The following is a 15739-nucleotide window of genomic DNA, read 5'->3' as shown; positions in this document are numbered from 1 at the left end:
TTCCTGCTGCAACACAGTTACAGTCAATGTTCACATTCATTGCTTTTGACAGCCTGATATAGCATAATTTAATTTAAATGCCCATGTGAGACAGAAGCATAGGCATTTATTTAAAAAATAAAAATAAAAGCCCACTCTTTTTATACATAAAATGCCTGCTTGAAGGAATAAATTAGTAGCCATACAGTGCAATTGATTTGCAAGAGCCCCTGGATTTCAGTGAAGAGCTCTTTTTAAAGATCAATAGGGAAGGCTATAGCATGAGTGCTTTTGCCACTTAGGTGTTCAAACAAATGCTTGGTGTTAATCCCCTGTCAGGCTTTGGTCGAGGGCCAGTAGGGTTTGGGAGGGCACTCAACTGAATCTGAGAGCAAGATGGCCGTGTGTGTCCTTCGCCTTTGTCATGTTAGGCAAATCCTGTAAGAGAATTACAAATACAGACCCTCTTTCCTAAGTTGCCATGGCTGCACAAAGCAGTGATATCCTCGTGCTGGCAAGGCCAGTAGCCAGAATCAGAAGGTTTTCTGAGTATTTGCTTCTTTGGTAATTGCCTGACTGTTCTCACTGAGGTTCTTCTTGTTTGTTCATGTCCACCTCCCAGGCTGCCCTCAGGGTCTCTGTTTGGCTGTGTCACATGATTTGGGAATATACAAGTGGTGGACTGGCAGTTTTGTAATAACTGGGCAGCCTTGCCCAATGTGGTGGAGTGGGAGATGTCTCTTGGTATCCAGCACAACCACTTAGATTTTAACTGCACCTTTCCAACAGCTGGAAAAGAAGGCAAGAAATGGTATGGATGTTCTTCAAGGGAGAGCCATACCAGCAGAGACAAACAGCATTCCCTCTTCCCAGCCGTTCATGTCACGCCTCGTGCTTTGGGATTGACTGCTTGGCTGTGCAATGAAATGTCACCAGCCTCCTAGAAAACTAAGCAGGCTCATGCAGAACAGCTCTGTAAATCCCTTTAGGTCATCCTCCCCAATCCAGATGTTTGGGGTGAGATCCAAATGGTGAATGAAATCAGTGTGAAAGTTCTGGGTTTTGCGTGGGACAGCCTAATATTGAACAACTGTCAGATTGGTCTCATTTGGGAGTTTAAACAAAAGTAATTAAAATCAGGTGGAACTGTTTTTCAGGTAATACGAATATTGTTTTTAACACACCACATTTACATGGTTAGCATCAGGCTCCATCCCTGGGTCAGAGTACCCCCCTGCAGTCACAAATGCACTGGGTGTGTACAGCCCATGGTGTGTAATGGCATCCAAGCCACAAGTGAGGTTAACATTTGGTCTGTGTTACAAGTTAGGGCCATTCTAATTTCTGCTTACTTTGCTCATTATTTATTTGTTTATTCTACTTATTGTAATGTATTTATTAATTTTTATTAACTTCCTTTGTGTCCCGTTGCTATGGTATCTGAACACCTACAGAGATCTTTGCCTCAAAGAGGACTGGGCTGATCCACTGGAACCCGCTGGGTGGTTAGGGCAAGCCATGGCTGAATGGGCTCTGTGCAGGTGCCATAATCCAGATTCCTGCCCGCTTTCCCTTGAACTGCTAAGAGACCTTTCTGCTTTTATATGGGACCAGGTTTTTTTGGGAGTTGCCTTGTGAATTTTCCCAGCCACCTGGAGTAGTGCTGTTGTTCTCTCTCCCTTACAACTGGCTGCTCTGAAAAAGAGACTGCTTTGTAGATGGTATTTGCAGAGGTAACTTGTCCCAGCAGTTATCCTTAAATTAGGTGCTTGCTGGCAGGAGGCTGCTGGCTGGGATGTGTCACTTTAGGGCTGTGTGTCTTGGCGAGGCAGTGAAGGCAGTGCCTTCAAGGCCTCGAGTGCTTCTTGCAGGTGTGGTTTTGTCTTTGAGACTCGTGCAAATATCAGATGCAAATGGGATTTTCTCCTGAGTAAGGAGTAAAACAGATGGGACATACAGTGCAGTCAGGGCTGGTTCTGTGCTTCCCGGTGCTTTTCCTGGGAAAAGGAGCTTGGGTTTTTACCTGCTCAGCCCCCTGTGCAATGAGAGATAGGCAGGAAAGCCTGGAGCCAGCATCCGTATGGCTGATTCACGAAGCAAAGGGAGAAAAGATGACATGAAGAATAATTTGGGCTAGATACAGAATTAGGAGGAGATTGTTCCTGTTAACTATCCTCCTCTTTGTCATCATCCTCAGCCTTGTTCTCCTAGGTGTGCCAGCTGCTGGCTACAGTGCATTGAGCTACACTGCATTGAGCAGATCAGCCGGAGAGCTTCTGACCTTGTTGCTTGGCACAACCTTAGATCATTTCATTTGGTTTGTATCGTGTAACCTTGTGTCAGAACTGCACACAATAATCTATTCCACAATAGTTACTCTTTGCTGCTCTTGCTTATAGAGATTTAGCACTTTGTATATAATGGTGACTGCCTTTCCCTAGGTGGATGTTTTCTTTTCTGTACATCTCAAATCTGTTCTCTGTGTGATATAATTGATTCTCAGCTCTCTCCTTCTTGCAAATTTTTGCTAGACCCCACTTTGGGAATTGGGAGAGGTCTCTGGCTGTCAGTAACATGCTGATATACCAAAATGAGATGCTCAGTTAGATGTCTGAAATCACCAGCACATCCTGCAAAACGTGATGAGTCAGGCCCCAGCGAGCACTCGATCAGATTGCCTGATTTACTCAGTGTCAAAGTTGTTGCTGGTTTCAGCCAGGTAGAAACAAGCTCTTGCATTTGGTTCAGAATGGGCAAGTGAGAAGCTGTGCCCAAAACTCAGACCTTAAATGATACACCAGTAGCACAAGGAATTCCATTTAAGTGCCATCTTTTATACTTGTGGCCTTTTTATTTTCCTGACAGGAAGTGAATTGCTGCTGTGCAAGGGTTTAAAGATAAATTGGCAAGTAACATTTGGACCCTGCTTTTCCTGTGGTGTAACTCGTTTTTGCAATTCTTTATTTTTCAGTGTGTGAAAAGTGATTATAGCTTTGTGTCTAATCTTTGTGTACAGTAATTTTTTGTGCCAATATGTGCATTATGATCTCTGTCACAGACAATAAAGCAAAGCTCCTGACAAACTATCTGCAGGTCCCAATGAAAATGATGGGTTTTTACAGTCTCCATTGATTTAGCAACACTGTTTTTTTGGAGTAGTCTGTTCTGAAATGTGAATGTATCATGGTCAAATTCCTCTCAACTGTTCCCACATTTAACTTTGAAGGAGGCATGGAAAAATATCTGCTTTTTGTAATAAGTTTAACCTAACAGTGTAATCTTTTCATTAATGATTTCCTCCCCAAGATTACATTTTCAAAGCCATGTGAGATCATTTAATTGTGTGCCTCCTTATTAATATTAAACACAATTAGTCCTACTGTGACACTTTGAAAATGCCCGCCTTGCAGTAAATGCTGCCTCCACCCAGAGTATCCCAATATGACAGCAGCTCTCCGGCATTTGGAGTCCCTTGGCACAGATTGTCAGTGCTGTTACCATGCCTGTGCTGCCTCTGAAACGCGGAGTGGTGCGATGCTTGCGGCAGTTCCATTTGACTGTGGCTGGCTTTTTCAGCCCCCCGCTGGCGTCCACTGGCAGCCTCTGGAGATTTTACTTTGTGATTAAATAGTAATGAAAGAGCTTGATTCTTTGAGGAGAAGTTAAAAAATAGCAGTAATATCATGAGCATGATGTGGGATGGGTGTTAAGACCTCTGTTATTTGTTTGTATTTACTCAGCCCTTGAGGATTGGAGAGAAAAGCTCCCATAATGTGCTGTCAGAGAATGTGTCTGCTCAGGAGATAAGCAACTGTCTGCTTTAGCAAGCAGCAGATTAGAAAATGGCTTTCACAGCTACTGCTTCAGCCTCCCTGGAAACATGCCAGTTTGGAACACCAGGAAAGCCCTATTGCTCAGCACGGGATTTTCTTCTTCACCAGGAGCAGTGCAAGGTGCTCATGTGGGGCACCTGTCAGTGCAGTTCACTCCTGCATGGGCCCAGCCTTGGCCTTCAGGGTCCTCCTGCAGCCCCCAGTGCTGGTGTGGGAGCTGCCAACACAGAGGCTACAGGTGCTGCTGGTGCCATAACCGGGATCCCCAGCGCTGGGGGTGCCCACAACAATCATGTGGCATGGCCTATGTGTTGCAGGGTGTTTCCTAGAAAGCATAGAAATAGTAATTATTAATGTACATGCCCATATATTTATACTTACATAGAAATATACATGCAATGTATATAAAAGAAATAGTATTGTGAAGTTGAACACAAAAACGTGCCACTAACCTAATCTACCTTTCATTTCCCCAGTTCCAGAGGGGGTTGCTGTTCGATATAGAGCTGTCATCTTGACTCATAAAAACTTCGGTATTTGATTTGGAAAAAACCCGACTGAACCTACAATTATATGGAATTTGTCCCATCTGTAGCCATTGCCAGTGTCTGTCTAGAGCTACTTGTGCTTCTTAAAGCCTTTCATGGGTTGTCACTGGAACTGAACAATATTTAAAGCCATGTCAGATTATGGGTTTTCTAATCAGTATTAACGTGTCAAGGTGAAGGCTTATAATCCTGCAGTTGCTTGACAAGCTGCGTTATTTGTCCTGTAATGTTAATTTGTGCTGTGGCTCTGCAGTTAGGTGTAGTCAGGTGTATGAAACCTGACTTTTAATGCTCCCTAAGGCTAAATGAAAATAGACCCCTTGATCAGTTTTTGTTAGAACACTTGATTAGTCTCTTCTGGCTTAATTCACTGTACTGCCAAATGCTGAGTTTAAACTTTCTCACGAGTATTTATTTTCAGAAAGGCTGGTGATACCAATAGCAGAAGGGAGATGGACTGTCATGGTCTCTCCTTGTCTGGAAGAGAGATACTTTGTTTGAAGGGCAAGCAGGATGGCTCTGTGCACAGAAATGATCACAATGACTGGTTTGTGAAGGTTGTTTCAATGCAATTGTGCTTGTAAACTTTACTCTAGCTTCTATCCAGTATTTAGTTCGTTAAGGTGTTGACACAATTTTGCTGACATTCTTCTTAAGTGGATTATGCTCGCAGCCAGTTTTTCAAAGCAAACAGATGGCTTTTCAAACAGAGCATGCACACAGATTTTTTTTTTAATGGTGTCTCTAGAATTATGACAGCTCTGTCAGAGAGGGCTAGTTTGTTGTTAATTTTCTCATGACAGATGATTCAAAATCATTTTTGCTTCTTTGTCTTGCTCAAATGAACCAGCTGTTTAAAAATAAAAACCACAAGGAGACTAAGACATAAATCACTTGCTCGGTACATGAATGGAATTGCACTATTTTGATAAGTCCACTTCTGTTTTTAGATCACTGTAAAATAAGAATGTCTTCAAAATATTGGAAGTATGCTCAGGAGGCGTGTGTTTCTTCTTGGAACTCAAAGACATTTTGTGCATTGCCTCAGACAAAATCTGTACTCTGAATTGCCTGGTTACCCAAATGTGAAATCAGAATATGCATAAGGGAGAGCGGGTGGCTTGGCCACTTTCACGTGGGGTGTGAAGTCCCTTGGCTTCTGGGGACTTCAGATGTGAGTCTTGGCAGGGCAGACTCAGGCTGTTGTCCTCTGAGCGGTGCATCTAATCCCAAATAGCTTCTGTCCATGCCTGTCTCAGTCCCTGGACACAAACACAGTTTGTGGGCCACCCTGAGAAAGATTTCCATGCTTTGCTCTCACCCTGGGAAGGGGTTGCTTCTTGCACTAAGAGGATTTTTCTGTTCTTGGGCATGAATACACAGCGCCAGGTTTTGGCTTGGGGAAGTTAAGGTTGCAAAGCATCATCAGACTGATTTTTCCCTGTTTGATGGTGAAGTCTTTGGTGTCTTTGGTCCTGTGTGCATAAGAAGTAGCAGCCACCCCACTGCAGCCAGGGGTATTTCATCCTAAACCCAAACTATTTAAAACTGCATTTGTGCAATTTGAAGAGATGGAAGATGTATTGAGGAGATACACCCTTTTTGATAACATTATCCTGTTGTTAATGATACATACTTGGTTTATGTGCTGGTGTTGTCCCTGTCACTACAGCACTGGCAATATTCCTGTGCCATTTGTAGACAGGGAAGAACACCAAGGTGGGCAGCTCTGGGGCTCTTGAATTCCTGCCTACTGTCTTTAACCGTAAGCAAAACCTCTGACATAAAAGCAAGCTCACAGCTACAAGAAATATCTGCTGCATAAATTATTCTTGTTTTGTTATTTCACACCATGCCTGCTGACTGGATCCCAAGCTCTTTGTCTGTGTATTCCCATAACTGTCATGCTGCCGAAACACAAATCCCTTCAAAAGAGCTTCATAGCAAATAGCACAGAGCTGCTCATGCAGTCCCAGTGCTTTTTGTTATTCTCACACTGAGTTGTGTTCCCGGCATCTGGATGGTTTCTCAGGCACAGGCTGCCGTCCCTGGATGACGTGGTGTCCCATGTGGTGTTTACCAGTGCTGCAGCCTTGCAAGCCACCATTGTTTCTTCGTTGTGAACATTGTGTACAGGGGTTCAGGCCTTGTGAGTCCAGTGCCAGGCGCTGGCAAAAAGGGAACTGTGCTCATCAGTGTAGGATACATCCTTCCTCTTAGCTCTGGGGAAAGGGAGAGCAGAGATGCTCCCACTGCTGGAAGGTGTCACGCTGTGACTCATCCAACACATCTGACTTGTTTTGAGAACCAAAGGAGGCACAGTGTTCAGTCACCCCTCCAGTGAGCCCAAGGTCCTGCTGCAGTGTCTGTTGTCTCCTGTGATTTGCAGGAGATCAGGTTAGGTGGCAGAGATCCGAAAGTGACATTTCAGTCAGTGGAGGTATTCCTTCTGAATATGAGTGTAACCAGCTGCAGCATGTGCTGTAATTCAAGCTGTATTTGGGGTGACATTAAGAGAGAAGAGCTCAAGTTCTTACTGATACTGAATTTTAATAACCAGATGCATCTCCTGTTTTTTTTATTTGTATCCTGTAGCTCCAGAATCTTGTCGCCTCATGGTACTTCAGATATCAATATTGCGTAAATATTCGTTTTGGCATTTCTGAACCCTAACTCCTTAATATAAATTTCATATAACACATTTTTCCTGATTGTTACAAATTGGGTTGACATCCTGTTAGTCACCTCACGTTTACATGCTCTGAGAAGATACAGAAGCAGCGTGTTGTTTATGAAGTCTTGTTCCCATCTGACTTCTTGAAGATCCCAAACAAAATGGTTCAGAAGGATTCACTGGAGTGCTACAGGATGATGTGTTTCATGTGGGCACAGCTTGGCCTGCTCTGCTCACGGCGGGCCCAAGGCTGGGTAGCAAATCCAGGCGCAATGAGGGGTGGGTTATCAGGGTCTCACACCTCGTAAGGGGCTCCTGGCTGGGGACACGCAGCCATTGCCATGTGGGATCTGATGCCAGGGAGCAGGGACAGAGCAGTGGCATGGGGAGAGGGGTACCATGTTCCCTCGCTGCCCTGTCCCTGGCAGGACCTTGCTGTTGACTGTGGTAGAGGAAATGTCTTCTCCCGCAGCCTCCTTCAGTTCAGGCTGAAATTACCTCCCAAGGGTGGTGATGTGGAAGTGGGGGGAGTCTGGTGCTTGTCCCACCCTGTCCAGTGCTGGCTGCTGCCTTCCTCACTGTGCTGACACCAAGCTGCAGGAGGGGCTTGAGTCCCATTTCCAGTGGGCAGAGATGATTTGAGACGGGACCTGGGACCTGTAGGGACATGAAAGCAGTATTGCTGCTTTTGGTCCTGAGCAATGTGTGCAATCCCTGACTCTCTCCTGCATGTCTGTGCATCCCCAGGGCCAAGGAGATCTCCTGAAGAACGCCAAGAACGAAGCCCTGGAGAACATGAAGCAGATCCAGCTGGCGTGCCTGTCGTGTGGACTGAGCAAAACTGGGAGCGGGCAGGTGGATGCCAAGGCAAAACGGTGCCTGGAGGCAATACAGGAGAAGGATACTGGAGATGAGAATGGGAGGCTGTGAGGAGAGGCAGAGCTGTCGCATTTTTCACAGATTTCAATAACTCTAAACTATTTTTTTAAAGCATTTAAAAATTCACACAGGAGTGCCCTCTACAGGGTATGATTGTATTAAAATCCTCACAATGTCAGTATTTTAATGCAGTTAATTTATCCAAGTTAAACTCTGGTAGTGAGATTTCTAATGAAGCCAGGCTGTCTGTATGCAAGTGCGTGTGTGTGCGCACATGCGAATCCTGTAGACACCCTTTCACGCATTACATTAGCCATTTGCTAATTTATTCCTTTGTCACCTTTGAATAGGCCTGTTCATTCTGAAAATCAAAACAAATTGAGAGCACTTGTATCAGTTTTGGGCTTTATTTTACTCTCCAGCTTTTATCATTTAACTTATAGGTTACATTACTGTTATGCTGTTTAAACAAACAAAACACAGCAAATATCACTGACAGCTGTTCTTGTGAGGACAAAACTGGTGGTTTGCTGCAGACCCTGAAGGTGATTTTTAGTGAACAATTACAACCAAGTAAACAGGATATTAAATGTTCAGAGTTACTAGGTAGATTATCAGTAAATTTGAGGTGTATTTTTTGCTGAATTTAGCAAACTGCTCTTCAGGATACACCCAGACAGCACATACTAACGTAAGAACTAGCTAATTTAGTTTATTCCAGCAAAACATTGCTACCTTGTAGATCTGCAAGACAGCTACAGTCTTTGCTGATAGGCATTAACTTGAGTAGTAATGACCATAGCTAGTCAGCCCTGTAAGTATGGGGAGAGCTGTGAATACCCTTCGGTGGTCATGAACTCTGAAGGTGACCTTCAGGCCGTTCTGAAACACCCAGTGGTGCCAGTATTGAAAGGAAGGTTTTCCAGATTTCACAAAATGTGAGCTTTAATGTAAGATGTGTGAGAGGTCAGGCCTTGCTTGCCACCTTCTGCGTAGATGTTGGCGTCAGCTGGATGAAGCAAGCAGGCTCCGGCCTTACATTTTTGTGGTTAAGATTCATGCTGTGCTAGAGATTTAAAAGCAGGGCTGAAGAACTGCTACAGATGTAGTGTAGAGAAATAGCTTGGGGAAAAACAGGGTGCCAGCGTTTTTGTGCAGCAGCTACAAAATCCTGACGCATGTCATGTGTTTGGGGTAGTTCTGAGAATTGGCTGCCTCTTTGTGCCACTGTAGAAAGGAGACAGAGAATGTCCCGAAGCAATGCATCCTCATCCCTCCTGGTGTCCGGCCCACGTGTGCTCACAGCATTCATTTCAATCGTTTAAGTACTGTGCTTGAGTGGAGTATTTGTGTTACATTTAACAGGACTAAGTGTTTTATGGTTATAAAAAAAGACTATATTTATTTAAAGCATTGCTTTTATTTTTAAAAGCTACTTTTTAAATTAATTTGATTAACAAATATGCTAATTTTCTGAACTTAACAAAAAGTAATTGCTGAAAGTTTGATCATTGGAAAATCTTAACTAGCTATTGTGTTAAGTTATTTTTGACTTCTTAATAACACTATTATGTTCATGTTGCACATTACTGAAAGAGTAAAGCTATGAAACAACTTTGACCCATGATTTTGCAGTGATTTAACACATGATCCTGGATAAAGGTGGGTTAGAGTCGGTAAGTTGCTTGAAAGAAGGTCCTGCTCTAACAGCAACTGTGTTATTGCAAAGGTTGTAACTCAGGTGCCTCAAATACCATTTCAGTAAAATTTGCCATACTTGTTCAGATCTGGCCCTAAATCCTCTGTTTATCTCTCCCTTAGATCATGAGTGTGTATTCAGACTTCACTGAGGTCTGGAGAAGTGTCTTTTGTGTTTCAGGCAAGGCATAAAGCCCACATCAGTGGTGTAAGTGTGCATGTTCATATTTTGTCCTCTTGGGTTACCTTCCTGATTTCATAATGGGTTATGTTTGTACAAAAACAACACTTGGCCTTCAGTACTTACAGTTAGGGACAATGGAAACTGTTACCCCAGCATCACCAGCTGCAAGGGATCAGCCTTTGGAAAGCATCCTTGTCAGAAGGCAGAGGTTGCTTCAGGAAGGGTGAATTAAAATTTAAATCTAGAAATACCTTGATTTCTCAGTCTAAAAGGCTGTCCTAATGTCTGTACAGGAACTGCTGGCAAAATACCTTCTCTGATTTTAGGAACAAACGAACATGAAATTACAGAGGGAAGGGCTTGCTTTCTGTGCTCACATATACAGGGGCTACCACACAGCTCTCACTCTGGATACATTAGGAGAATCAGAAGTGGCTGGATGGAAATCCCATAGCATGCACACACACCTTTTATGTCACTTTTAGCATTCATGTCATGTCCTGTTCCAAGGTCATGCATTCCGTACCAAAATACAGGCAGTGGAGAATTTGGGGCACCCTGGATTGCCCCAAGCAGTTGGGACTATTCCTGGTCCTGGCACCCAGAACCCCACAGCTCCACCCTCCCTCCTCCACCAAGAGAGGGGCTGGCAGCAAAAACTCATCTCACCTTCCTCTGAGCTCCTTTGAAGTTGCTGGGAGTGGAAGTGAATGATAAAGTGGCAGTTGGTATAATAAAAATTCAGCCTTGAGGGAGAACACATGGAAAAATCATATCCAGCATCAGCAACAAACACAGACAGGGGACTGACTGCCTGGCCTTTTTGGGAAGTGTTTCATGGTGTGCCTGGCTTCTTGCAGTGGAACAACAGCCTTCTCTGGACCTCTGCTGGTACAATGTGCCTGATGTCCCACATGAATGGGTACATATTATCTGTATCAATTCTGTGGAAGTTATGTCAGGGAAGTGTTACAGGCATTTGCAGTTGCTTACAGCATAGTTTCACAGCTAGAAATCTGAGAAGCTCTCAGGGACTGGTGTGGGGAGGTGTTTGCCAGAAGGGAGCACAGGAGTGAATCTACCTGGGTTCTCTCTGCTACTGAGTCCTCCATCTTTACACTATTTGTTTTTCCTCTGTCATGCTCTCAACTGTAGGATAAGACTGATGATGTTTTCCTTCCCAGGCACAGATTAATTACACGTTTCTGGAATACCTTTGAGTTTGCTGTTGCTCTCAGGAGAACAGCCAGGCACTGTAACACCAGTGTTTGCCAAGTCCTTTGGCTGCTGGTGAACACAGGTGAAGCAGCATGTGTGGGAAGGGCTGAGCCACCACACACTCCCCACTCCCAAGGGCCTCGGTTCCTCCAGGGATCAGGGATACCTTGTCCATGTGCTTGTGTGTCTGGCCCCTACCAAACTGCACCTCTTGTCAAGTGTGGCAGAGGGGCAGCCACCTCAAAGGTGTTAAATTCCTGCAGGTTTCCCAAGCAGAGATGGGGCAGGTGGTTCAGAGAGGCCTCGGCAGCACTTCCCATGTGGCACGGGGCTATAGTGTGACCTGTACCTGTGAGGGGGACACTGGGGCCCATGAGAGAAAGGTGGATGCAGAGGTTTCACTTGGATTTTGCTGCTTACATACATGCATGAAGGAATCCAGCCATGAAGCATGGGAAGAGGCTGAATTAGTTCAGCTGTTCACAGACCTGATTAGTCTTAAATCAGCAGCAATAGTTTTTACCGAATTTCATGTGCTGGCATGACCAGCAGGACTTGACCCCTTTCCCCTCCCTTTCCTGAACTTGGCACATGTTAAAGCACCGTGCTGTTCTGCTGCTTTCTGTATCATTTTTCTTGTATTTAGTTCTCTGTTTTTAAAGAGATAATGCAAAGAAGGTGAGTTTTGTTCTTCCTTCTGAGATTCATCTCCCAAAATAGATTATCAGATAATTGCATGCATAGAGAGCACTTTCCTGTATGATATTCCATCTCTTCCATCTCTATGTTCAGACTAAAACATTAGGTCATAGCCTCCTTGGCATTGGTCCCACTCCTACAGGGATAGACAGCAGCCTCAGGCAGGGGACTAACTCAGAAAGCTTCAGAAAAAAAAGGTGAGGGGGTCACAGGAGCAGTGTCTTCAGGTCTCCACCACTTGCTGTGGGGCTGAGCATGGTGGCCCTGGCTCCTATCTCAGCAGCAGTAGGTGAAGTACACATCCAATAAATCCAAGATTTTGTTCTTTTTGTCCCCTCTCCCTGCCCTGAGTAGGCGTGAAAATCCGTCGGTTTCCATAGCATTGTACCAGTAAAGCTGTCTCCACACCAAGCAAAAGGCAGTGTGTGTCCCCAGGCAGCTGGGCAGCACTGCTGGGATGCGTGTCATGGGTCCAAAGCGTGAGTGCTCTTTGGGACTATTCTGGTACAGTCCTGGCAGGTCGCCTTTGCACAGTCTCAGGCTAAGCAGTCTTGCATTTGCTTTCCACAGCAAGGCCTTGAAAAAATGTTTCCTTTTTAAAGTGGTGTTGAGGGCTTTGTGAGTTCAGTAACCAAGATGTAACTGACCAGGCCAGAAATGTGATGCAAATGCTGCCTCTCTCACCAGCTGTTCCTCTGCAACAGAGTACTGTGTGAACATGCCTCTGATCAAACAGGTCATGTTTTAAATGAGGATGTTACACTCTTTTCTTTCTGATAATTTGAAACACTTTATGTATAAATTGCTTTTGCAGAAAATATTCATGGAGTAATTCCAAGAAAACGTGCAGACATCAAATTCTCAGCAGACAATGCTTGAGCAGGAGACAGTGTTGTGTTTGACAGCTGCTTGCTGTGCACAGTCCACACCACCCTCCTCTGGGAACTGGAAGAAAAATTAATGATTCCAAAGGCAAGTTTGAGTTACTGAAGATGTTAGAAGTTTTTTCCGTGTTGAGTTGCACAGCAGAGACTCATTCATTTATAAAGACATGAAAATAGTAGAATTGGGAAGCAAATGTGATACTTGAGGCCACAAGTGTGCATGGAGAGGGGGTGGCATGTTGAGTATGGGAATGCTGGGTGTGAGGCTGTGCATGGGGGAGCACTGGCCAAGAGCCCAGGAGGAGCCATCAGGCCCCCTGCAGTGGCAGGAAAGGGCTGTTTGGCCAGGGAGCAGTTTGGTAACCAGTGGGGTTGGTTTGCACCAGCAGAAGTTTGCACAGACCTCAGTGAGGGCTGGAGGTGTGATGGCTGTGGCCATTTGTCCCATCCTGGACAAATGGTTTACTGAGGCTGTGCGAGAAACCCTCAGGGGATTGGAGAGTCCGTGGCTGCACCTCCGGGACGTAGCAGCATTCCCACCATTGGAGCACTCCTGGAGCTGGATGGGTTCACAGCACTGATGGCACTGGATGCCAACAGCTTGTCACTGTGGCCTGGTGCGTAGGAGTGCTGTTCACACCATTCTGGCTGCAGGTGTCAATCAGTTTTAAGTGACATCTCATCAAATCACCTCATGGCTCTGGCGTGCAGAATCACAAAACTGCTGTGCTTCAGTGACATAATGTGCCACCGAGAGCACTGTAGATATTTCTGCTTCCTATAATGTATCAGGTGTTATTTTTTGTAATACAAAACTAATGATCTCTTTTGATCCAGCCTGACTGCCTGTAGTTCACCTTGGTTTCTGAGAAGGATTTAATCGTGAGTTTAGAAGATGGGAGGAGATTGAATGTGCTAGGTAAAGCATTAATTCTGGATGGCAGGTGAAAATAAGATACTAGATACACAGGATGGACATGAGGTTAGAAGCAGATGAAGACTAGGATTAATCTGGCTTGTTTGGAAGCACGTATGGGGAGAATGGAGGATAGAGATGAATTATTTGTATGCTTCCTCAGATAGTGTCTGGTGAACCAGCTACACATAATGCAATTAAAAACAAGATACAAATTATGGTTCTGACAGCAGGAGCTGCTGTTATTATTTATGATGCTGATGGATGGAGAGGGGAGCTTTGCAGTTGCAGCATTAGGTGTGCCCTGTGCGGAGGAGAAGCCGAGTGCTGCTCCTGCTGTTGCCTCCTGCACCAGGCAAAGAGGGCGAAGCATGGGTTGCTGCTGTGCTTCATTGCTGGGTTCTCCCAAGGTGGAAAGTGAGTGTGCTGGAGGGGCAGAAACAAAGCCTTGAAGAACATACCAATGTTGGCAAGTCCATTGCTTGCTGGTGTTGATGTACGTTGCCTTCAGGATTCCTCGGCCCTGACTCAGCCATGCTTGGCTGGTTTGCAGAAGCACAACGCTTGTACAAAGTGTTTCCAAAGCCAAGGCAGCACAGCTAGAGCTAAGCTGTGCCATCAACTCCTGCTTGGACATCTGGTTTGCTCTTTTTCTTTGTGCTCCTTGATGGAATCTGAGCAGCAAGAAGGAAATGGTGCAGTACTTTTGGGCAGGGCCAGTGGGCACCCAGCCCATGGCCACAGGGACCCTTCTCTGGGATATGTGGGGCTGCCCATGGCTGGTGGCAGCTCCCTGTGGGGCTGCTCCCTCAGAGACTGCCTGGTGAGGCCATTTTTAAGATGCTCAGACCAACCACAGCATGAGGGGGCTCAGCTCCTACCAAAGCCAAGCTGTAATTTCACCTGCTGATGCTGTGTGACTACATTTTGCTGGTATCTTGTCTGTAAGTAGCTGGTTACCCACACAAACTGCTCTGCTGGTTCCTAGTGAGGCCCATCCCAGCTTCCCACTGCCCTGCCAAGGCAAGCAGTGTGTTGTCCCAGCTCCAGAGGGGGAGGATGGCATCACTGTTTCAGGATTGCCATTAGACTGTGGTGCAGAAACAGAATTATTCTGAAGGATTTGATGCATTGGCCAAGAAAACCATCTAGAGGTGTACAGCAACAGGCAGCTGATGCCATGGCAGGGTACCCCTTTGTCAGATCAGCTGAAACATTTTGGAAGCAGTTGAGTGCAGAATTGAATGTCATCAGAGCAAACAAAAAATGTTGACTCCATGACACTGGTTCAGGTTTGCAAACTGTGTTTGAGGTTGGCTTGGACTTACTTCGAGGCACATGCCCCTAGAGCAAGCAGAAGCTGATCCTGTGTTTCTGGAAAGCCTGCTTTGGTATATAGGGTCTGAGCAGAGGCAGGATGTGTGTGAGTGACTGCCTGCAATCCAGCAGGTTGGGGGAATCAGCAAACCCAGGTTTGTCTTTTTTGGTTACTGATTCTAACTTGATATTTCTTAACAAGGTGATTGCAATTAACCAGTAGCTGTGATTCAGCTGGCATTGTCCCCCTCCAGGTCTTGAGGAGATATGTTATGTGAAAACTGACACCATGGTCTGTCACACTCTTTGTGCATGGATGCTGTTGCCTGGGGATTTTTTTTTTTTGTTAATGCTTAAAGGTCATAATTACCATCAAATAAACACGAATATCAACAGGAAAAATGTTTCTACCAGGCATCAAATTAAGGATAGACGAAAGTCTCCAGTGTGAAGTCAGATGACGGCATTTATGAAGACAGAATGGTACCAGTTTTGATTTCTCTCATTATTTGTGTGAATTTAGATGTGAAAATGGACTGAATAGTATTTATTAATGATGTGCGTGGGAAAGAGGCTTAGGCCTGGTGAGGAATTTTTATGGGGTAGCTTTGCACCTTGGGGCCTCTGGATCCCAGCTGTCCAGCAAGGAAAATACAGCTCATGTGTCCTTAGTTCCTAAGGGAGCAGGTAGCTCTAAGACCTGCCCTTTTTTCTGGTAGGTGAGCAGAGCACAGATAATACTCTGAGCCATATCCTGGGGAGGCTCAGACGCATCCCTGTGCAGTACCCTCCAACCACTGGGAGCTCCCCAAAAGGGGGCCAAGGGGCTCCTGCTCAGAGAAACTGCACAAACAGCAGCATCTCAGCCTGATGGGGAGAGCAGGGGGCCTGCTGAGCACTGTCTGGAGAG

The 15739-nt window shown here is 45.3% G+C and overlaps 1 protein-coding gene across 1 annotated transcript in view; it reads left to right on the top strand.

Annotated features, from left to right (window-relative positions):
• PLCL1 (phospholipase C like 1) overlaps positions 1-9697 on the top strand; it is a 186175-nt gene extending 176478 nt beyond the window's left edge. The window contains exon 6 of the mRNA XM_017728441.1: positions 7782-9697. Coding sequence (XP_017583930.1) covers positions 7782-7964 — 183 coding nt within the window. The 3' untranslated portion in view covers positions 7965-9697. The remainder of the gene's footprint in view (positions 1-7781) is intronic.
• Positions 9698-15739: the final 6042 nt, after the last annotated feature.

Source organism: Corvus brachyrhynchos, unplaced genomic scaffold, assembly GCF_000691975.1.
Source record: "Corvus brachyrhynchos isolate BGI_N302 unplaced genomic scaffold, ASM69197v1 scaffold370, whole genome shotgun sequence".
NCBI lineage: Eukaryota > Metazoa > Chordata > Aves > Passeriformes > Corvidae > Corvus > Corvus brachyrhynchos.
The sequence above is the reverse complement of the archived record's forward strand: the minus strand, read 5'-3'. Positions and strand labels throughout refer to the sequence as shown.